Source organism: Rousettus aegyptiacus, unplaced genomic scaffold (assembly GCF_014176215.1).
Source record: "Rousettus aegyptiacus isolate mRouAeg1 unplaced genomic scaffold, mRouAeg1.p scaffold_m13_p_13, whole genome shotgun sequence".
Classification (NCBI taxonomy): domain Eukaryota; kingdom Metazoa; phylum Chordata; class Mammalia; order Chiroptera; family Pteropodidae; genus Rousettus; species Rousettus aegyptiacus.
The window spans coordinates 49,748,157-49,771,337 of NW_023416288.1; the positions used below are offsets into that span (position 1 = coordinate 49,748,157).

Here is a 23,181-nt window from a genome sequence, read left to right on the forward strand (position 1 = left end):
TCCCGCTGCAGACGCTCCCCACCTGTTGGTCACATAGCCCTCTCCATTGCCGGATCCACTGTCATATCACACGCCTGTGTTCGAGTCACTCTTATCTGACTTCATCACGGCCCCAAAGCGCAAAGCATAGCGGTGCTGGCCATTCACATGTGCCAAAGGGAAGCTGCGAAGTGATTCCTTCCAGTGAAAGGATATCTACATATAGGGATAGCGTAGTGCGTACAGGGCTTGGTGCTATTTGTGGTTTCGGGGATCCCCTGTGGATAAGGGGGTACGACCGTGTAGTCCCACCATCCAATGTTAGAAGCTGTTTAATATGAACTCATTTCCTTCATTTTATGTGTCTTGTTTGTCAGATGGTGCTGTACCAATGATTTTACATTCTGATTTTCACGTCCTACTTATATCATAAAGAATTTATACCCAATTAAAACTTTCGGAGCTGTTCTGTAAAGGTGAGACCTGTGGAGATCTCGCTGATAAACCTCAGCCGCCCACAACCACTGCCTTTCCATGCAGATGCGCTCTGGCTGTGACCCCTGCTGTGTGCCCCCCCCCCCACCCTCTTCTCAGCCCTCTTGCCTTCTCTTGCAGAAGTGGTGAAACCTCAAGCTCCCGGCAAGAAAGCTGCCTGCACTGGTACTTTTGCGAATCTTTGTTTACACAAAACCTCTGGGTCTGCCAACAGGAAACTGATTAAGTAGAGCCGATAAAGAGGGCATTTTGCACTTAAATAGGAAAGAAACCATTTCCGTGTAATTTGATGGGTGCTTCAATTTTGCTAGATGGAACCTTTTCCTCCGAAGTGCCTGCTGTGCCCCCAAAACTGCCAAAGTTGCAGCCACGACTTTGGGTTATGAGTGGGTTCTGGAAGGTCCTGTGAAACAGCCCAAATGTCACTCCGTATAGTATGTGTTACAGTATGCCCCGGAGAACCGCCCGCCACCGAAGCCCCCAGTCCCCCAGGGCTGGCAGTGTGGCTGGCTGCCAGCTCGCAGCTGACTCCCTCCCCTCGACCTAAGCCACCCTCTCACAACCGCTTTCAGCGGAAGGGGTCCCCCTCCTCCAAGATCACCCCCCATTTCCATTCCCAGGGCGGCCCCCGTCTTATGACCGACCGTGGATGTGAAGGTGTTAAGGCCTGACCTCCTGCTTCACTTGCGGACGGCTCTACGGGATCACCTGAGCTCGAGCTCCTGCAGGGGGACTCTTCACAGCCCAGGGTCTCCTTCTGCCAGTCCGGCTCCCTTCAGTCGCCCCCAGGATTGGGTCCCAAGAGCGTTTCTAAGTAAGTTTCAGGCTCCCGTATAGGCATCTCGGATTCTGCCTTCTGGAGAACTCAGGCGCCCACACCCTGAACGCGCTCAGGCTAATCTTCATCCCTGAGTTGAGTGGGAAGCTGGGGCTTAGCACCACGTGGGTCACAGAAGGTAGAGGTTGGGGACATTTCTTAGAGACTATCGTGTGAGATTATTTTGGTCCTTCTAGAAGCTGGCTCTACTTACGGGTGTGTTCACATTTATCTGTACTTTAGAACCAAGTTCCTTCTCCAGTATAAAAGAAAAAATACTGGGGCTTTTTAAAAAATTGACTTGAATTAAATCCCTTGGTACACCTGGGAAAAATTGACTGACATTTTTACGATAGCTTTTCTCTTCAGGTATTTTGCACACTTTTTATTTTTTGGTGCGAGTGCCTGTGTGTGTCCATTAGTCACTTTCTTCCTTTTTTTCAATTTTAAGTTTTTGTTAAAGTATAATATACATAGAGGAAAGGGCTTATATAAGTTTACGGCTCACTGAATTGTTCTTTTTATAAATGGAATCATGTACTATGTATTCTTTTGTGTCTGGCTTTTTGAGGGCTTATCATTAAGTTTTGAAGTTTTTCTGTATCTTAATATATTAGTAATAAATTGTATATTCTCACTGCTATATACTATTCTATTGCGTGGCTGTAACCCAATTTCTATATATAATTTATGATATGAATATATAGTTTACATAATTAACCCAATTACTGTGAGCAATATGGTCTTTTCCTTTTCATTCAAAATTATTTTCCAGCAATGTCATTTTCTGGCTTTGCTGAGGTATAATTGACCGATAAAAACTGCACCCATTGAGGACATGCAACTTGACGATTTGATGGAGGAGTGCATTGTGTAACACTCAGTCCAGCAACGAACATATCCGCCACCTCGCATGGCTACCTTTTTCTCGTCCCTCTTTCTTTTTTGTGTGTGTGGTGAGAACACTCGTTGTCGATGGTCCTTTACATTGCTCTCAGACTTCCTGCTTTTCTGAGTGTCGCCACCATGGAATATTACAGACATTGTGTTTTGTTAAACACGCACACGTTTCCGTTGGGTAAGTGGCTGGATGTTGAGTCTGTGATACTCGGGCTTCCTAGATCAGAGGGTGCACCTACACGAACCCAGATGGTCCAGCCGCTCCACGCCCAGCCTCCCAGGGATGGTCTTTTGCTCCTAGGCAACAGACAAGCCCGTACAGCCCGTTACTCCACGGAATACTCTAGGCAGCTGTGACACAGTGCTGAGTACTTGTGCATCTGAACACGTCTGCACACAGAAGAGGTCCAGTGACAATATGACACACAGTACTTGTCTACAACTGGCAGTGCAGCGGGTGTGTTTACAATGTGTCGTGACGTCATGACGGCCTCAAGGTCACTAGGCCGTGGGACTTTTTCAGCGTCGTTATAATTTTGTGGGACGTCAGTTACATATTTGGGCCGCCGTGGACAGAAACAGTGTGCGGCATGTGACTACATTTCCTCCAGAAAAACGTTTAAAATAGTGTTCAATGTGAAAAGTTTAAACCTCCAAACCTCCATTAAACCTCCAAACTTTTTATCTAACTATTTTTGTAACAGAGCCCTCTCCCTGGGGAACGAACGTCTCAGTTTCAGCTCTTCACGGCAGTTCTAGAGAAAAAAGAGACGGGATGAAGCATTCACGTAACTGAAGGAAATCCAAGGCCGGAGCGTAGAGAAGCAAGAGGCGGCGACAGAACAAGGAGGGAAAGCCGGGAAGGGACCATGTCCGGCCTGTGGCACCTCCAGGCGGAGGGGGAGGAAGAGCTAACAATCTGGTGATCACGGTCCAGGGCCACAGATCACTAAGAGCGTGCTGTGATCCCAAGACCGCACGTCCCCACGCCTTCCCACCCCAGCGACAGGGCTCGGGGGTGGGGGGGGGCAGTAAATCAAGGCTTCGAGAACTGCATTTGAGAGGGCTCCTTAGGGAAGCCCGTGGACAACAAGCGAGATAGAACAGCACAGGCCTGTTTGCTTCAACTGTTAATATATCCAGTAGAACACATCCGGCTTTCAAGAACATTGTCAGGTAATGTCTGAAGACATAAAGCAAAAATTAGGACTGCTCAGATGTGACACGGGTCTTGGGATTGCCAGACAGGATACGTGTGCGCACGTGTGTGTTTGTGTGTGTGCGCGCGCACACACACACACATATAAAGAAATTTATTTATTATAGAGAATATTTATTTATTATAAAGAATTGGCTCACGTGATTTATTAGAAGGACTTGGCTAATGTGCTTACAGAGCTGCCGGCCCCGAGTTCTACACACGGTCGGAAACCCGAGCCCCAAGATTGCTGAAGGCGCCGTTCCCGCCCGAAATCATGCGCCTTAGGACTTAGAAAGAACCGACACTTCAGTTCAAGTCCAAAGGCTTCATCCCGAGAGAGAATAAAGGAAGAGTTAGCGGAAGAAAAGAGACAACGAATGTCCGTCACCGTGGTGCAGGAGTGGGATCTCTGCAGGAACTGGGCCCCCCTCAGAAAAGGCAGGCCATGAGTAAAATACCATTTTCCTGACACAACGTTTCCCAAAGGGCCTGCTGCCTTTCTTTTAGCCTCCGAGGTCTAGTTATGCAGGTTCAGGGTAAAAACAAAAGTCTCGTGTCCTGTGTTTTCTTTCTGTGTGCGGTACCAGGGCTGCAGACAAAGTGCCTATGACAGGCTCTCTGACTCCCGGAGGCTTGGCCCCGGCTGTCCCCACCCACTTCCTGTTTCCTCCTCTCAAGGCCCTGGGCTCTTCTCCGGAGAACAGTTCTAAAGCGGAGCTTTCAACCACATTTTGCCAAAAATTGTAAGAAATGTCCTTCTTGTATTCGTACACTGAGGAGGCAGTGAACTGCGCCCTTGCCCTCGGCTCATGGCTCCTTGGAGCCGGTAACCCAGCCCTGAAAGGAGAAGCCAGGAATATTCCAGAACACACGGCACTGGCAGCTGGGAGCCACGGCTGTTCATCCTACCCGACGGCAAGTCCGAGGGTGTGGGTGAGTGTGTGTGTGTGTGTGTGTGTGTTTGTGTGCGAGTGTGTCGTGGATGTGTGTTCGTGTTCGTGTGTGTTGCGTCTGTGTTCCTTGTACTGCATGTTCGTGTCTGTGTTGTGTGTGCGTGTGTGTCCGTGTGCGTGTGTTGTGTGTTTGCGGTGTAATAGAGAGAGCTGTGACTAAAACGTCACGGCGACTTCGTGCCCTCTGGGCCCTGCCTCAAGCTCACGGCCCAGTCCTGGGGAGAGGCTCCCGTGAGTGTCACTTTCATGCTGAGAAACACGGCAAGGCGACGCGTGTGCTCTGTGTCTGTGCCAGAGACACAGACCACACCAGGTGGCACAGTGTGAGGCAGGGAGGCTGCATCTGGGGACGGCCTCTGACTGAATGTCTCCGAGTGTCCTACGTGTTCAGGAAAAGAGTCTCGGGGCCGAGCCACCCCAGGAGGACACGGAGCGATACGCCGGCCCGGGCTCCTGACGCGGAAGTAGGACAGTCCGCGGGGCGAGGCGGGGTGGGTCGGAGCCAGGACCCACTGCTTTCTCAGCAGAAGGATGACAGGAGTTCCCGGTTGGGGTGACATGGCCCTCTTTGCAAAGAAGAGTAGGAGTTGCTCTAGAAAATGTCATAAAATGTGTTGGAATCTCATAGAGGAAGAAACCCCGGGAACATCTCGAGTAGTCACACTTGTGGGGACACTGAGGCCCAGGCAGTGTGACCCTCCTAACGGATGTTGTGGTGGTCTCCTGGCTCCCAGAAGACTGTCCCCCGCACTGGGAAGTCCCTGTGCGGAGGCCGTTGGCCTCCTCAACTCAGCACCGGCTGCCCGCCTCTCGGCCCTCTGCCCTTGGCACTGCTGTGTCTCGCTCAGAGGTCAGTCCTAGACCCCTCTTTCTAGCACGAAGGCAGACTACAGAGCAGACAGAGACAGAGACATAGAGACAGAGGGACAGAGACCCCGAGAGACAGAGAGACGCGAGGTCCCCGAAGGAGGTAGACAGTGCCCCAGCCCACTCCTGCCCAAACCCACGCAAAACGCTTTCTTCTGACAAGAGAAAAGCAAAGTCGGGCGCCTCTTAAAACTCGGTGGGAAAGTCAGCGAGACGTTTATTCTCTTCAGGGGGAGGAGGAGGAGGAGTATGAGCAGATCCTCCCAGACAAGGTCGCAGAAGCGCTGCCCCAGCAGCCGGAACCACACCTGTTGGAAGGTAAAAGGAGCTTCTCGCATTAGTGACCTCGAGAGAGGTGGCCAGGAGGGCGTTTGACATACCGGCGCAGCGGAGAGTTCAATCCAGAGCCGCGCCCCGTATGGGCGGCCATGCGAGGGCCTTTGGGCACAACCTTCTCTGCTCCACCCCCCTCCCACCCCCCACCAAGTATAAGGGAAAGGCCCCAGCAGGCGCGAGGGAGAAAGGAGGCCAGAGAGAGTCCCAGTCACCCCCGTTACTCCCTCTGTGCCAGTCCCAAGGGAGCCGTGTGCCCTTCCCCGCTCCGGGGGTGGGTGTGCAACGCGAGTCGCCCGGCCGAGGCTGGGCAGCCAGGGGACCGTGCGGCGCTCGGCTGGCCCGGATGTGGGAGGCTCAGGGTCACCGGGGCTCACAGCGGCACAGGGACAAGCGGGGTGCGCTTGGCCGCCGGCTCACACCTGGCCCGGGCCTCCTCCAGGGGGTCTGGCCCGCGAAAGCTGTTTCATCAGGCCAGGTGCTGAACTGTCATGGGCTCAGCTCATCTTCCGACCTGGGGAGGCAGAATTTAGGAATGCTGAAAATCCGTCCATTTTCCTGGCCGGAGGAAATTATCTATGATTCATTAAGTATTCTAACACGGATGATTTTTTTTACTACGTGGACTTTGATGGCCCAAGCCATTGGGAGAAAGCCATATTGGTACCCTGTATAGGAAATTTTCCAGTACGACGGTGGACGCCCGATTTACCCCTCTCACAGGAAGCAAGGTCAAATGTTACTTTAAAAACCGCTTCCCACAGCCTGGGTGATGTGCTCACCTTGAGAGTCCAGCGGTGAGCCCTGGCTCCAGCTTCCGGTCAGCGGGGAGGGCAGGGCGAGCATCACGCCTGCCGGGCCACCCCGAAACCCTGCCGTTCCCTCGCATTCCTTTCGAGCCCCCCAGGGACAGCTGGAGAAAGCCAGAGTCCTCCCTCAGGATAGGCCGGGGGCTCAGCCAGCCGAAGGTCCCCATCCCGCCTTCGGGAGGCTCGGGGCTCTGTCACTGGACACCTTGGTGTCTTCGGCATGTCTTCAGGGAGTACGACACCCGTGTGCCCCTGAGCCATTGAGGCACGGGTCTGGCTGAAGGGCCGCATGCTCGCAGCATTCCCTGTTGAAAACCGAAGGAGGTGATGAGGTCCGTCACCTCAGGGGCAAAGTGTAGATGCGGAGGCCACACACTTTTATCCTCGTCATTCGGGGACACCCAGGGAAGCTCAGGGGCCCATATCCATGACGGGCAGACTCCTCTGTGGGGGAGAACAGGTGACCCTGAGAAGAAGTTTCAAAACCTAAACATAAAAATGTGCTGTTCTACCATATGATCCAGCAATTCCGCTTCTGCTATAGACCCCGAAGAATGGAGAGCGGGACCTCCAACAGGCAGCTGTGCGCTAATGTTCACCGCAGCATTATTCACGCTAGCAAAAGGGTGGAGACCACTCAGGTGTCCCTTATGTGAATAAACTAAACATGGTCTGTCTGTCCGATGGAATATTAGTCAGCCGTGAAAAGGGAAATTCTGACACGTGCTACAGCACGGATGAACCGCAAAAGCACTATGCCAAGTGAAGAAAACCAGACACAAAAGCTCAAATATTGCAGGATTGCACTTTTCTGAGGTCCCTAGAAAGGCGAAATTTGTAGAGACGGAAAGTAGAGTAGGGGCCGCGGGCGGGGAGCATGAGGACTTTCTGGTTCATGGGGACAGAGTTTCGGGTTGGGATGACGGAGACATTTTTGAGATGCACCACTGATGATCATGCAATGACGTGAAGGTCATGCCCCTGAAAACAGCTAAAACAGCAAGCTTTATGCTACGTATGCTTCGCCACAGTAAAAAAAAGAAAGAAAGAAAGAAAAATATTAAACGAAAAAAGGAGTGTGCGCCCAGGGCAGGTCTCGGCCGCAGATGTCGTGTTCGTCCCTCCCCAGGACTGCGTGTCCCCGAGGTCGCGGAGCATTCCCGAGGCGGGTAAGTGGGTGGGGTGGGCTCTGAGCACAACCTCTCTGAGTTCTCGTGATGGTTCTAGGTCTGGGGGAGGAGGAGCAGCCCCCGGGGCCCCTGAAGCTCATCCTGGTGGGCAAGTCCGGAAGCGGGAAAAGCGCCACAGGAAACAGCATCCTCGGCAGGAAAGCGTTTGAGTCCAAAGCCAGCGCCAGGCCCGTGACCCGGGCCTTCCAGAGGGAGATGTGCGGATGGGGCGGGACGGAGCTCGAGGTGATCGACACCCCCGATGTCTTGTGCCCCGCGGTGCCTGTGGAGGTGACAGCCCGTGTCTTCCGTGAAGCCACCGGCTTCGGCTCCCCAGGGCTGCGCGTGCTGCTCCTGGTGACGCAGCTGGGGCGCTTCACGGAGGAGGACCAGGAGGTGGTCCGGCGGCTCCAGGACGTGTTTGGGGAGAGCGCCGTGGCCTCCACCGTCCTGGTGTTCACGCGCAAGGAGGACCTGGCCGGGGGCTCCCTGGAGCGGTACGTGCGCGAGACCGACAACCGGGCGCTCGTGCGGCTGGACGTGGAGTGCGAGCGGCGCCACTGCGGCTTCAACAACCGGGCGGAGGGCGCCGAGCGGGAGGCCCAGCTGCGGGAGCTCATGGACAAGGTGGGCGTGATCCTGTGGGAAGCCGAAGGCCTCGGAGGCGGCTCGCGAACACCCGCAGAGCGGGCGCCCACCGGGCTCGCGCCAGGGCCGGCCGTGCCGCGTGAGCCTCCCGCGGCCCGCGTGCTGGGCGCCCAGGCCGCCGCTGGCCCCGGCTGGCCCGCGGGCCACTGACCACCCCGCCTCCTGCTCGTGAGTTCCCGAGCCCCCGGCGCCCATGCGGCTCCTTCCCCGCGTGTCCCGGAACGCGGGGGTCTCCCCGCGCGCAGCCGCCCGTCGCACCGGCCCGCGCGTCCCGCAGTTTCTGCGTCTGCTCCGAGGGAACCGAGGCTTCCGGGGGACAGGCCTGCGCCTCGTCCCTCCGCGCAGCCCCTCAGCGTCCCGGTCGCTGCGCTCACCCCTGAAACGATGGCAGCGAGTCAGCGTGGGACGTCGAGCGGGCGCCCTCGCACCTCTTGGGCTGTGTCCTGGCCTGTGGAAGGGGCGGGCGCGACGACTCTAAAGTTGCGCGCTGTGCTGCCGGGTCGGGACCCCGCGACGGCTCTGTGGCATGTGCAGAGGGACAGGTGCTGGGCGGGGAGGACAGAGCGAGGGGAGCGGGGAGGGGGCGGGGGCAGCAGCCCTTTAACGCACCCCTGAGTGAAGCCAATGAGCCCCGGGGGACCTCCTGGGAACGAAGGGCAGAGTGGGGCGGGGGGTCCCAGAAGCCAGGCGCGGTCAGCAGGGCGGGCTCCGGACCAGGCTGCAGGCCTCGGTGGCCCCAGGAGGTGTCCGGTGGGGCCTGGGCAGCGAAGCAGCGCCTCCCTGAGTGGGCGTGGCTTAAGGCGCTTACACACCTGTCGCTCACTGCCGCTCTCATTGTCTCTGCTGTCAGGAACCAGGTGGTTTTCAGCCCCTGCTCAGCCTTATCTGCATGTCCCTCCCTTGTCCCCTGACAGGGGTGAGCGCCTGGGCGTGTGACTGGGCCCCCAGCAAGGGGCTCGGGGGTGTCAATGGAGGGAGCCAGAGCAGAAGCGGGACCAGAGAAGGTAGCGGTTGAATGGCAGATGCCGTAGGGAGCAGCCCGCCGGGTCCCCGGGGAGGGCGGCGTCTCATGAGGGTCTCCCAGGTGGCCGTGAGGAACGGGACCGGGATGGCAGTACGCCGGTCTGCTCTGGCCCCCCTCACAAAGGGGCTGATGTGCCTCGGGCGCACCCTGGGGACTTTGACTGCCTGATGGTCACAGGGTAGGAGGGGGCAGGGAAAGGCCTGGTGACGGACCGCCCTTTCCTTTCTCTAAGCTGTGTGGCAGAGGGTCCCTAGCTACCTTCCCCTGGGACGGTGGCACGTGGAAGTGGGGGTGACGGTGCCGGGGGACAATCAGAAATCAGAGACCCTCTACCGTCAGCCGCGCCAGCAGGACCTCCGACCCCCCTGACTCGAGGCCATCGCGCCCTACCCGGACACGCGGGACTCCTAAGGAAGCTGGGAGCATTTCTTTTGCTAAAAGGCTCAGTGAAGTGTCTCGAGGTAGAACAGAAACTTGTTCTGGCATATACTTACGATGGCCATCATGACAGAACTGTTTGTCAAGGAAGCGATTCAGTCCCCACAAACTGAAACACAGCATTTGGCATCTATTAAATTTTCATATGCAGATCCATGTCAGGATTCTTAATTCTCCTTCGACCTTCTACTCCTACATGAATAAAATATTGATTTGATTACGGTGGCTTTGATTTCCTCATTTTTATATTTCCTTTTTTTATTTTCAGGCATTTTTCTTCTCTGTGAAAATTAAAATCACTTGTTTAATTTTCAGAAAAGAATCTTACTGGAAGTCCAGTTGGATATCTCACATTTAGGTTTTAAGTTTGGGAGAATTGGTGACTATTTCAAGGCTATACATGAATCAAGGACATTTTATTTCTAAGTGAACAGGCTCACAACTTCGGAGCTATTGAGTAAAAGGTAAAAGCATTTGCATTTTCATTAGGATAAGAAGATAAATATCTCTTTGAGTGTCTTTTAACTCTGTTAGCTTAATGAGTTTCATAATAGAAAATACAAGCTTTTCACCAAATGACACTCCTTTGGTGTCTCTAAATGGCAAGTCACTCCAAACATGTCGTTCATTAAAAATTCTGAAGGAATAACGTTTAATTATATCAAATATGATATTTTCTCTTCTTTATTACTAGTGCTCCCCACTGCATTTCAGGGGCAGGAACAGACGCGGCCAGGCCGCCACTCCGTCTGGCTGGGGAGGAGGGGGGGCCGGGAATGGCACGCGTGGGTGTGTCCTGTGATGTGGGCGGGGTCGGGGTGGGCAGAGGGCGTTACCTCAGGCAAGGCTACGAAAATAGCCAACTTTAGCATTTGCTGTTTCCGAAAAATATCTCCATACTGGAGCCCAACATGAAAACCAGAGATTTGGGCAATTTGAAGAGTCCAAATGAGTACAAGCTTCTTTCCTCCTTGGTGGGATGAAGCAACTACTAAAAGCTTCAGGGAAGGTTGGCAGCTCCCACTTCTCCTGGGATTACATTGATGACCCATGCAGAACGTACAAAGTAATAATGACTTTAGAATAACTGTCGGAAGGCAAAGGGAAGTGACCGCAGACCGACAGACACGATAGGGAACTGGACCCTTAGTCGACATCCTGTGGTCGAGATCGGGGGACCACACTGCCGCCACGTTTGTGTGATTTGCCCCTGGGAGCACTTCTTGTTTGCTGACACAGGGCCAGGACACGGGCAGAAAGCCACGGTCCCTAAAAGAAAGAGGACGGAGCAGGGGGACTTCCTGGGCTCACTTCCCCGTGCCTCCCTCAGCTTTCTCAATCATGTGTCACTGTCCTCTGTCTATTTTACTCCTTCTGTGTAAACCTGAAATTCAGTTCTTTCGCTGATTTCCACAATGACAACACATAGGACGCATTTTGTAGGCTTTAGCTTCTTCGCCGGAGGTTTCGGAAGTCACAGGGAGGGGTCCCACAGGCAGCACTGGGCATGACTGCACCAAGCGGACCTCTTCCTTCTGGAAAGAGGACGTGCTTATCCCACCACACCCCGGAGGAAGTGCCGGAGGCAGCCCGCGGAGATCGAACAGCACCTGAAAGAGGGGGGTGAAGCCTAAGGACAAAAAGAAAAGTTCTTCGGGAGAGCACGCAGTCAGAGCTGCAGCCCCCAGTTTATGTAGCGTAGCCTTTTTATATGCTTTTTGAATACCATAATCAATCACAACGTTACCATAGCAAAGCACACCATACACATCTAAAACAATGCTTGTCGACTACATGAGATCACACACATCCATGCTTCCATGGTTGTAAAACATTCTACTCCCTAAAAAGGGTGACTTTACGAGGCTCACCAAGGTAACTCGACATCTTGTTTCCTAGAACCATTGTTTGCAAACTCAGCAGCCATGTTATGGCTTCTAGCTACGTGACTTCTTCAGTGCCTCATAATGGCTTCCAACATGTCTCAAAAATGGCTCCTGACAGGGAAGCTACTCTGGGTGACACTTCACAAATTACCCCCTTCTTACAGAAGGCAGAGGGCTCAAGCTCTTTTGGGATGCGAGGCCCTTAGGACATCCATCCGAACACTTCCTACTATTATTTTTACTTTTAAAAACAGGAACAGACACTCTGCTTTCCCTTTTGGCCAGTGGTGACCAGCTATGACCTGCCCTTTGGTTCCTTGTTTCATTCTATAGACAGACCAAAGAAGTTCTCTTTCTGGAAGGTCCACGTGAGTCTGACTCTTCTGGTTTCCTCTTCGCAGACTGTGCCTCTTGGTTGTCATGTGGCCCTGTATGAGCCACTAGCCGCCTTCCATTCAGACAGAATCATAAAGACCCCTAACTTGGTACCTGCTCTGGTCCCCACTCCATCTTTCCTAGGGAATCCTAGACTTCTGTGTGTTTACCTGCCCTTCAGAATCCTGGCAGGGAGGGAGGTCTTCTGTGCCCTAGCTGTACCTGCTAACACTCAGAAACGCCTCGGACATTACGAAGCGACGTTCCCTTTTTCTTTTTCAAACACAGGATATCTGCCTCGGTACAGTCACTCTCAAAGTGAAATCCCAGACCAGCAGCGTCTACAACGCCCGACAGGAATGCAGATTCTCGGGCTTCACCCCAGGCCCATTGAATCAGAAACTTTGTATTTACACGAGCCTCCCAGGTGGCTCTGACGCGTGTTAGTGTCTCACAAAATACAGGGAAAACCCTGCATAAGCAGCTGCTAAGACTAAAAAACTATGGATAGGATTTTGTCAAAAGATGACAGCCCCTGACCTACGGCTTATTTTTGGATCCAGACTCAAGCTCTAAGGTTTCACTTTCCTATCTTTCCCTCGGTTCGTGTGTAGAATGAACAAGAGTTGAGAATGAGTGAAAGGTCGGTTGGGTGATTGCCAAGAGCGCTCCGCGGAGGATGGTGACGCGGCCCGAGGCGGGAGCGGAGCAGACTGCCCCAGGCGGCTGGAGGCACCTGCCGCCTGTCATCTGCTTCCCGGCCACCTCCCCCTTCTTCCTTCCTAGCAAAACTATAATCTCCCTCCCAAAAGCAAGGGGCCCGGGTGAAGTGCCAGACTGCACGGTGTCTCTTACAGCTGGGTCACCCACAGGCCCGTGGGAGAGGAGCGGAAGTCGCTTGGGGACTTCTGGGCTGGCTTCGCCTTTGAGACAGAGGTGCCATCTGTCTCCTTCATTGTTTCTATCTTCTTTCCGTCTGTAATTCGGACCTGAGGCTGAAAGTAAAGCAGTCATCTTGACACTGGGAGGACAAAAGTTACTTGGAGCAGGAAGGGAGAAAAAAATCAAGTCCTTTGGAGAGTTACATTGCTCTGGGCTTAACCACCGTAAACTGGTTGAATATTTAACCTGTATTTACTTCTCCTTGTAAGGCATATGTGGCTCTTTGGTTAAATATTTGCTTGTAGAAGGTCGTGATATAATAGAATGCTAAATTTGTATCTTACATTTTGTCTAAAACTCAATCAATCACAAGAGTCGCAAAGTGCACCTGTGTCCTGCAGAGGAAAACCAAACCCATCACACTCTTAGTGGCTGTTTCTGAAGGAATCGTGAGCTTCTTTAGGTGCCGCTTCTCTTATTCATGGAACTTTGCTAACTTTTATTAAATGTACGGTCTAAAGTCCTTTGTGTTTTGGAGAAGTAATGGACAGTTAAATGTTCTATTTGGGGTAAAACGGTATGAGGCATGGAGAAGCCAATTTCAAGATGGCGGAGCGAGAGCTGGCATGAAACACCAGGGCATGCTGGTACCACATGGAAGAGCGCTTTGGGAACTCCTAGAAATTTTTAGGTCAGGAGTACCCGGTGGAAAAGTAGAAAACGGACAGACTTCAACTATGGTTATCCATATCAATGATTTTTTTTTTTTTTTTTTTGGCACTAGGAAAACCGCAGAGGTCTCAAAAACCTTGGATACGCAGAATTTCTATGAGCACATAGTAAGCGAATCTGTGGAGAACATGGGTTTTGCCAGGCAGAGGGGCTGAGAAACGTGGCTCAAACTTCCAGCGAAAAGGAGAAGCAGAGCTGTCCTGAGGGTAGAGCAAACCCAGCTCCATCTTGAACTTTTACCAGAAAGTGAGATTCCTCCCTGTGTTCTTAGAAGTAGGAGTGGGATTTCCTAAGGTAAAACAGATTCCAGTGTCACACAAATGTGAGAGAACAGAAAAGTTTTATTACAGTAACAATAAGCAAACAATTCAAGTGGGCGGGGCAGCTCTGTGCAAATGACCCACCACCCAGTAAGCAATCAAGGTGCTGGGAAGTTTGGGGGGATGGAGGTGGGGTCCCAACAGAAAGGGAGAGAACTGGTTATTCAGCGAATTGGTGACCTTGAGCTTGGTCAAAGGCTCCCTATAGAGACCTCTGAATACAGCATTGTTCTCTTATCTGTTGAACCTCTGCGTTTTGCTTATTCTGGAATTTCAGTTAGTTGAGTTCTGAGAAATCTCTTTTCCAGGAAATGCTTTGTTCTTCAGAGAGTGGGCAGATGATAAGGAACAATTTGAGTACTTCCATAAAAATTGTCATTAGACAAATTTACATTCATCTAGAAAGATTTCTATAAGTCTGTTTATAGATTACCTAATAGATATAAGTGACTTTTCTAACAAGCCACATGGGTAAAATGATCACAGAGGTCCTAAAGGCAAAACTAAAGGAGTTTCAGAAGCCACGGGGGGAGAATATTTGCCAAGCTGGAAAGAACCTAGAGGAGAAACTTTGACTAGAGATAAACAGAGAAGGCTCAGGGTCATCTTCATGTCTCCTGCATTCCTTTTCTCTGTGCTTTTGAGAAAGAATTCAACAGATGAGGAGCAGCCATACTTTCTGCTTTGGGGTTTTACAAACTTGAGAAGTTGTCCCTCCCCTTTTAAATGAATCAAGTGTCTACCAACTGCCAACCTATTTACTACACTCGCGAGCCCCGAGAGCGCGACAGACAGAATCGGATAGCTCTGACTTTAGTGAATGAGTTATATGCGGCAGGGGCACCAGGAAATGAGCAGGAAATAGAGAATAGACAGATTTTCATTAAGCTTATTTGCCTTTAAACAGATGTGAGAAAATATCAGAGGCAATCTCTAATAGATCCAAGATGAATTCCAATATCCCACTCTGACGCACAACTTCATCTCTGACGCGTTGCTGCCTTACAGTATAGATTTCATCCTTTTCTGCCAATGCCGCCATCATCCTCCCTTTTCTCTGTTCCTTCTCCAGCTCGTCCTGCAGCTTTCTGATTTCCTCTTCATACTCCACTCTTATCTGCCTTTTCGCTTTCTCCAGCTCTGTTCTGTAACGCTCTTGCATGATGCGGACCTGTTTCTGAATCTCCTCCTCAGCCCTTTGGTACGTCTGATGCGTGTAGTATTCTCCGTCGTTTTCCATCAGCACACGCTGGACCAGGGTCAGCAGCTCTTCCCTCTGGTTCTCCTGCTCGGCTCCTATGGCCTTATTGTTGAACGCACAGTAGCGACCGCGAAACTGGCTCACGAGCTCTCCGATGCCTTTGTCGGCTTGCCGTAAGTAATCCTGGATATCCATGCCATCCAGGTCATCTTTCCGGGTGAATAAGAGAATGATGTGCTTCCTAGCGCTGGGCCCAAACATTTTCAGCATCTCTTTCGTGGCCCTGTGGTCTTCCGGTGTGTAGCGGCCCACCGGGATCACCAGGAGCAGAGCGTGAGGTCCCGGGGAGGTCAAGAGGATACAGCGAGCGATCTCATTGCGCGTTTCGGCATTGGGTACCTCGGTGTCGAAAATGCCAGGCGTGTCCACGACGACGATCTCTCTCCCGTTCCACGTGGTGCTCTCTTTCTCACAGACCTTGGTGATGGATTTCGCTGAAATGCCAGAGCGAAACACTTTCTCTCCAAGGATGCTGTTTCCTGTGGCGCTCTTTCCTGCTCCAGTCTTACCTACTAAGACGAGTCTCAGCTGCGAAGCTCCGGGGTCTTGGTTTCAGGAAACAAAAGCCACAGTGTTAGGATTGACCTCCAACTGTTTCCCCCGCAGCCCCGCCCCCCGCCCCCACCCCCCACCCCCGTTTCCTGTTCCAGCTCATCTTCCAGAAACTGGAGCCCTTTTCTCTTGCCTGCTGGGGACCTGAAGCCCTGGGCCTCTTGCCGTTCTAGAGGAACGGGGCACTTTTCGGGCTTTTCTGGAGCTGTTTGCTTTGACCGTTGGTAGCTAAGTGCCCACAGAGGAGGGTAAAATGGTTTAAGACTCTGAGCTGACGCTGGTAGCTGTTCCTCAAAAGCAGAAGCGGGAAGTAACACATGATCTGACTTCAGGACATCACCGTGCAGAAGGACAGACTGTCCCTTTATGTTTCACACATACAACCATGTCATCAGGGATTATGACCCAGAGGAAAATAAAACGCCTTACATTTAAAGTTACCACCTCAGTGTAGACACCTAGGGAAGTTTTTCTCTTTTAAACTAATATGTTGAAGAATTATAGCCGGAAAGTATTGGCAGTTCTGTAGAGTTACTCTGAAATCCCCTGCTACATAATAAATAATAATACTAACTCAAATGGACCGGCTTCAGTAGAGGTATACTTTCTCAGTTTGATTTGGTTAAGCATATCCACTTCTTAGGAAAGTTGAGAGTTAATAACAGGACAGCATAGCATAGCACCTAAAATGATGTTTTCAAAATAACTGTGTCTTAATTTAGACACCAGGTCATCTACGTAGCTCTTACCATATCTGTATTCAGTACTTCTCTGCTTATCTGTTTAATGTGTCTAAAAAGTTGAAGTCTTCGGGATTTGTTACACACAGAGCAAGCCACGGAAGACAACTGATAGCCGCCTCTGGGGGCACATTTCTCCGAGAAGGCAGACCCTTCCAGCACAGCCTCTGAGCGAGACTGTTTGCTGGAGGAGGACTCGGTTACAGCCATCTATCTCTGCTTTGAGATAATGCATACGCTACCACACGGACAATATTATAGATGCTGTTGCCCACTCCACGTGATTTTTCAGAGATATCATCACCATTCATACCCAGTTCCTCAGCCCCCAAATCTGAGGGTCGCCCTTGATTCCACTCTTCCCCATATCCAGCCCCTTAGCACGTCTCGGCTCCACATGCAAACCTGTCCCTTTCCCTCCATGGCGAAGACCGTTATCACCGCCCGTGCCTCACCGGTCTCCTCACTGGCCCCTCTACTTTCATTTTGCCCCCTCAGCCTAGTCTACAGATTGGAATAACCTTTCAAAAATACCCATCAAAGAGAAGAGAGATTTTACAGAACCCACACTCTAGCTTCCACAAAATCTGTAGTCAATCCCCTTCTCCCAGACACCTGATGCGGAAGCTTTTACTGATGCAGGGATTGGTAAAACCGTCCCGAAGGCAGAGTTTCCCACACTGGATAACCGGAATTGGGGATGAAGAGCAGTAAGTTTCCAGGGTCTGAGAGCACTGGATACGGGATGGCTCAGATAAAGGGAACATGTGAGTGGGAGTTCAGATTATTATTTAGTCAGCATCACAATGGAAGACCCGAGCCTGAGGATAACCTGAGAGCATTAGCCGGCCACAGAGAGAGGGAGAAGGAAACTCATAGGAAGTGAAACCGACAGCCACCAACGGCCAGCCCTGACACTGCGACAATTTGCTAACGCTGATCGTGTATGGCAATCTATGTGATGGATTACGGATTCGGCCATGAATTATTCCCCCTCTCTGAACTTGTGCCTCTTTGGGACGTGGATCGGCAGCTCCTCCCATCGGTATGCAGACCCTGTTCCTCCAACCCTGAATCTGGCTAGGCCACGTGACTGCTCCAGGTAGTAAAACGGGGTAGGAAAAGCACGGTGCCGGCGGAGACTCCTAAAGAGCTGAGCGCGGAGGCTTGCTCTATCTTTGGACTCTTCAGAACCCTGCAACTGCCCCATGAAGAGGTCTGGACCCACCTGCCTGATGGGGAGGGACACAGGACCCAGGTATCTCTGTCACCCTGAAATGCCCAAGGGCCTGCTGACTACTGGACGTGTCCATGGGGCTAACTAAAATTATCCAGTTGCTGGATTTTGAGAGCATCATGCTAAGTGAAATATGTCAGACAGAAAAAGGCAAGAACCGAATGATTTCACTCAGATGTGGGATACAAAACAGAAAGCAGCAAATGAGCCAACAAAACAAACGAACTCATAGTCACAGACAACAGTATGGACATTACTACGCAGGAGCAGGGGCAGGATGAAGAGGGCAAAGGGGGTCAGACACATGGTGACGGAAGGAGACTATACTTTGGGTAGCGAGCACACAATGAAATATATAGCTGACGTACTACAGAATTGTACACCTGAAACTTATAGAATGGTATTAACCAATGTTGCCCCGATAAATTTAACTTTTTAAAAAGGTTATCCGGTTGTATACTGAGCCACCAGCTTACCACATGAATGAGTCGGGTTGAGATGAGCCAGGTTGGCCCGGACCCAAGAACTGTTCAGCTGACTCACAAAATCTAGAACCAACGCGGCGGTTGATGTTTCAGGCCACTAACTTGGGGGGCATTTTGCTGAACGGGCAAAAGTCCCACTGCCAGGGCCAATTTCTTCGGACAAGGAAGTAAAGGGAGGACTGCGTGAGAACCCGAGTGAGTCTCCTGTATTTGTTGGTTATGGCGAGGCCACCAGGAGCAGGGAGATTAGCGACCTGAATGACTCTCCTGCCCTTCCTTCTTGAGCCTCTCCCAGGGGAAGAGAGAAGCAGAAAAACAACCAGAGAGGCTATGGCCGGCCGCGCTGGTGTGTCTGCATTGTGGGAAGTGGGAAGTAAAAACATGTCGTCCGGCCTGACTCAATCAGGATATTTTTACCTCTCTTCTTATGCTGCATCACAAGGAGAAAGTGTTAGAGGGTCGAGCGTGTAGAAGGAACGGAGTCGATAAAGGAAAAATAAACAACGGGGATGGGGATATTTTGCTCTTGCTCAGATGAGAATGGCAGACAGGACAGGAGATCCACCCTGCCGGGTCCCCTCCCTCCAGCCTGGTCTGGGGAGCCCGAACACCATCTCACCAGAGGAGGTCCTGAGGCTCACTCTCATGTCGCAGTCTTGAGCTGCCATTGAAGTTTGAATTCCTGCAGATGGAAAAACAGAACTGTCATTATAAGGAAATAGAAAGTAACTGCAACCCGAAACCTCATGGAGCCAACAGCCTCTTATTTCCCATGAACTTGCTACTTGATTTCTCTTTCCCTACTTCCCAAAACTTCTCTACAGTTCCCCATTGTCAGTCCTGTTTCCAAACGGCTGTTTTTTCCTCTGCGCAAACAGAAATACTTCAAGTGCTTCCTCGGCACCGGTTCCGGGTACCCTTTCCCCATCCTCTATTCTGTGAATTACGGTCCCCAGTGCTGTCTGCCGCAGTGTGTAGCCTACTCCTTCCTCACAGTTCTGAACCATTAGATCCAGTCAGCTTCTCCGTCTGGCAAGTTCATGGGCATCTCGAACAGAACTCAGCCAGAATGAAAGCCTCCTCCTCCCCCTTCCCCACAGCCTGGTCCGCCTCCAGATCACATGAATGACTCTGCCCCCATTTCGATAGACGGCAATGAGAAATATCTACTGAGAGCAAGTTTGCTGGGAAGTTCAAGGTATAGGTTTAAGATATAGTCTCCTCTCCACCAAGTCACACATTTCCCTCCCTCACCTGCCCCCCAACTCCTATATTCCTTTACCTGGAAAATCTGGGTCCAGCTCTCTTTTCTAACTCTGAAGGCAATGTTAAACAAGGACACTGAGAAGGAGCAGGAAAGACAAAGTGAGGGGAGGAGCTGTCCAAACTTGCTCATGTCAGAGACCCGCCCACTAAAGGAACTTTTTACCAAGAGGAATTGCTTTGTGAGGCTCAATATGGTAATCATTAGCCACATGGGCAGTTGAGCACATGAAATATGATGAGTGTGATTGGAGAATTCGATTTTTAATTTTTATTTCATTTTAACTAATTTAAAGTTAAAGACTCACGTCTGCCTAGTGGCTATTATATTGGACAATGCAAACTCTCTGCTGGGAGGGAAGAAATATGGGATGTACTGTGAGACTCTGGAAGAAACTGCTGGGTCAAAACCAGAGTGGCCAGTTCTTCTGAAAGAGCCGCTTCTCAGCACAACCGGCCTCCCAGCCCAACAGTGGCCCCTAATGCTTCAGGCCTGTCTCAGTGTAAGCAACTCCCACCTCCTCTCCTTCTTCCCAATTACATGGGAGAGGGAGGGGGCTGTTATTTCCAGATGTGTTGCCTGAATCATCTGCTAGAAGCAAGAGGCTCTCGCTGGTCTTCATCTGACTAATTAGGATGAGCCCAAAGTCACCTTGTGAGATGGTACTAGAACCATCTACAATGACCTAATCATTGATTTCTGACACTAACCGCCATGAAAATGGAAATGATGAGAATATTGTAATGGGGGTCCCGCTTCTCTAGAGACATGGATCTCACTATAAAAGGGATTTACAGAGGTCCAGTCAAGGTGTCGTAGAAGGAAGACTCTGCTCTCACTTCCTCTCACGACCACACCAAAATCATAACCAAACTACAGAACAACCATCACTGGGAGTCGCCTTAGGTCTGGCTGAACGAAAGTCCTACAACTGGGCACAAACATAAGAGGTCACCTCGAGACTGGTAACAGGGATGGAGACGTAAAACGTCTGAGTCCCGTTCCCACGTTGGCGGTTGAGCATTGGGAGGGACGTTTTGGCTGCAAAGCAGACTGAATGAACGAGAGATCCCAGCTCCACATTGGGCTCCGCAGCCTAAGGTTCCAGTGCCGGGAAAAGAAATCCCCTCGACCTCCGGCTGTGAAAACCGGAGGAGATGCTGGCTGAGCAGGCCACGTGAGGACTATACTCACTGATGGACTCACTCTGAGCTCCAGCGCTGAGGCAGCTGCTCGAGGAGCGTCAGGGGCATGCAGGGTGACTCTGAGTTGTTGAGCTTCAGGTTGAGGGCTGGAGAGGCGGCTTTCTCCCAGGCAGAAGTGCTGGCAGTCCCCATTGTTCCTTCGTTGAGCCCTCCCCGCTCCCAGCCTGCAGACACAGGCGGCCGCCATGTCTGATTCTCCATCAGCCTGATTAACACAGGTCACTCTGCCCAGGTGATTCCTTGAGACCCCGCCTCTCCCAGCTTGCTGGCCTGCCCAATCCACCTCCAGGGGTTTATTCCATACAAATGGCCTGACTTGGCTCTTTCTGCAGACTTTCCTAAAATCTCTCAAAGGTTCACAAAACCCAGAGACACAGCATCTGGCCTCGGTTTCCCCCGTACCTTTTGCTGAGCAGTTCCAAGGCCGGCACTAGTGGCAGCCAGCCTCAGTTCCTGGCTCAGCTTCTCAAGATGCCTATAAGCCCAGCACGGGTGGCAGCCATCTGCTGATTGCTTGGTGATGCTCACCAGATGGCCGCAGAAGTTCACAAGCAGCAGCTGAACTTGGCCTGCAGCTGGACCCCTCCCAGGAGGCCCTCGGGCTTGGAGCTGGAGCACCACCCAGGGCCGCATCTGGGGAGGAAACCCGAGGGCAGAGAGGGCAGGCACCAGAGCCCAGCTAAAGCTCTGTAGGGTCAGCCCGTGCACAACAGCCCCTCTACTGATCTCCGCCAGTCCTCACGACCAATGAGCCTGAGGGTCAGTCACTCCCACTGATGAGCAAACAGCAACCAAGGCTCAACTGCGGTAGCAGGGCACACACAACCCACACAAGGGACACGCCTGGAGCACCTCGCTCGGGTGACCGGGGAGACCGCGCCACGGGGCCCGCAGGACACCTACTTCACAAGGCCACTGTACCATGACTGGGAGACTTAGGAGCCCTACATAATACATAGAGACAAGCAGAGGGAGGCAGCCAAAATGAGGAGACAAAGAAACATGTCCCACATGAAAGGGCAGAAAAAGAACTAAAACGGGAAAAGAATTAAACAAAATAGAGACAAGTAATCTATCAGATGCAGAGTTCAAAACACTCAGGATAAGGATGCTCAATGGTCTTGAGGGACGAGTAGACGAACTCAGTGAGAACTTTAACGAAGAGACGGAAAACATAAAAATGGAGATGGAAAACATAAAAGCGAACCAGTCAGAAAGAACTTTGGTAATGACACAGAGTGCTAACAACCTTAAAGGGAGGTATAAGACAAAAATTTCTGAGGATGGTGTGTGTTTAACCAAGTGTAACTCTCCTTAAATAGAGGACCTGGCATAGAATGAATCAGGCACTAGCCCTAAGGATAAGTGACATTCCAGAAGAACGTGACCTAAACGACAAGGATGGCTATGTCCCTAGGTGAGATAGGGGAACAAAAGCCAATCGAAAGAATAGGCATGGTGTGAATGCATCTCTGTGGTTCTGAAGCCAGTGACTTAAAGAGAGAAAGGGTCGGGTTCTATTGTGTCTACAGCTTAAGCCTGGCTAGGCTTGGATCATCCTCTAATTAAGTGTGGGAGTGAGAGCAGAGATTGCTGTGAAATGCAGCAGTTATTTTAAGGACTATTATGAGCCCCCAGCCATTACTTAGGTATTCTTATCTGGATTACAGGGTTCAGTGCATACAGGATCATTCTGAGTTACGGCTTATTTTTGTAGTGGCACCCAGGTTTGGGCTGAATGCTTTCACAATAAAGCGATGTGTAGAGGGAAGTTTCCAGTTTTAAGGGCTTCTATTAAACATGAAAAACAATTTTAAAATAATCCTGCAAGATACCACATTTAAAAATTGGAAAAGAAACAGCAAATTGAACCTAAAGTAAGGAGAATGAAGGAAATAATACAGGGGAGGAATCATTGAAATAGAAAACAGAAAAACGATAATGAAAACAAAAGCCGAGTCTTTGAAAATAATGAGATTGACAAGCCTCTCCCTATACGAATTAAAAAAAGGTAAAAATATACAAATTGTCAGTATCAGGAATGGAAGAGGGAAAGTCACTGTAAATCGTACAGATACCAGAGAGAAACAACCGACAGTAATGAGAAACTTTATGCCAATAAATTCAACTGTGTAGGTGGATTAGACAGGTCCCTTGAAAAGCACAAGCTGGCAAGAGCGACCCAAAAAGATATAGAAAATTGGAAAAGCCCTATATCAAAGAAAAAATTAAATTGTGATTTAAAGCATTCCCACACACACACACACCGGTACAAAGTAAATTCATTGGTAAACGTCAATAAACGTTTAAGGAAAAAAGTTGTATATTAACCTATCACAGACTTAGAAAATAGAAGACAAGGGAACACGTCCCATTTCATTTTAGGAGGCGGAACAGACCATGAGAGCAGAGCAGACGTCCCAAGAAGAAAGGACTACAGACCAGCATCCTTAATGGACATTGATACTTATGACCTTTCTTACCTGTAGAATCTAAAAAAATAACAAAAACCAGCTCATGTAAATCCAGAAAGCAGATTGGCAGTTGCCAGAGGTGAGGGGGTGGGAGAAATGGTCAGAGGATCAAGAATCAAAAAATAAAATATAAAC

The 23,181-nt window shown here is 50.9% G+C and overlaps 2 protein-coding genes across 6 annotated transcripts; one reads left to right on the forward strand and one right to left on the reverse strand.

Moving 5' to 3' along the window:
- The first annotated feature begins 3,626 nt into the window (after positions 1 to 3,626).
- On the forward strand, positions 3,627 to 9,858 carry GIMAP6 (GTPase, IMAP family member 6). 2 transcript variants are annotated; one of them, XM_036230687.1, is made up of 3 exons: positions 3,627 to 4,325; positions 5,443 to 5,530; positions 7,582 to 9,858. In XM_036230687.1, exons 1-3 carry the CDS (start codon positions 4,143 to 4,145, stop codon positions 8,319 to 8,321), a joined length of 1,011 nt encoding a protein of 336 aa, XP_036086580.1. In that variant the 5' UTR covers positions 3,627 to 4,142; the 3' UTR covers positions 8,322 to 9,858. The 2 variants fall into 2 exon arrangements, with proteins under 2 accessions (XP_036086580.1, XP_036086581.1); XM_036230688.1 differs by having other exon boundaries at positions 3,632 to 4,307.
- Positions 9,859 to 13,831: 3,973 nt separating this feature from the next.
- GIMAP4 (GTPase, IMAP family member 4) lies at positions 13,832 to 20,995 on the reverse strand. 4 transcript variants are annotated; one of them, XM_036230692.1, is made up of 3 exons: positions 20,975 to 20,995; positions 18,723 to 18,785; positions 13,832 to 15,634 (listed from the first exon to the last, which is right to left on the reverse strand). In XM_036230692.1, the coding sequence occupies exons 2-3, from the start codon at positions 18,769 to 18,771 to the stop codon at positions 14,718 to 14,720; spliced, it is 966 nt and encodes a 321-aa protein (XP_036086585.1). In that variant the 5' UTR covers positions 18,772 to 18,785; positions 20,975 to 20,995; the 3' UTR covers positions 13,832 to 14,717. The 4 variants fall into 4 exon arrangements, with proteins under 4 accessions (XP_036086585.1, XP_036086582.1, XP_036086583.1 ...); XM_036230689.1 differs by lacking the exon at positions 20,975 to 20,995 and adding an exon at positions 19,386 to 19,513; XM_036230690.1 differs by lacking the exon at positions 20,975 to 20,995 and adding an exon at positions 19,087 to 19,203.
- Between the last annotated feature and the right edge of the window lie 2,186 nt (positions 20,996 to 23,181).

Bases quoted from the DNA above. Each gene is read 5' to 3' on its own strand.
- GIMAP6 (XM_036230687.1), top strand. From the start codon at position 4,143: ATGTCCTTCTTGTATTCGTACACTGAGGAGGCAGTGAACTGCGCCCTT. The intron at 4,326-5,442 runs GTGAGTGTGTGT...TATTCTCTTCAG, and splicing joins CGGCAAGTCCGAGGGTGTGG to GGGGAGGAGGAGGAGGAGTA. The intron at 5,531-7,581 runs GTAAAAGGAGCT...TGATGGTTCTAG, and splicing joins GGAACCACACCTGTTGGAAG to GTCTGGGGGAGGAGGAGCAG.
- GIMAP4 (XM_036230692.1), bottom strand. From the start codon at position 18,771: ATGGCAGCTCAAGACTGCGACATGAGAGTGAGCCTCAGGACCTCCTCT. The intron at 15,635-18,722 runs GTGAGATGGTGT...CCTGAAACCAAG, and splicing joins GAGCCTCAGGACCTCCTCTG to ACCCCGGAGCTTCGCAGCTG.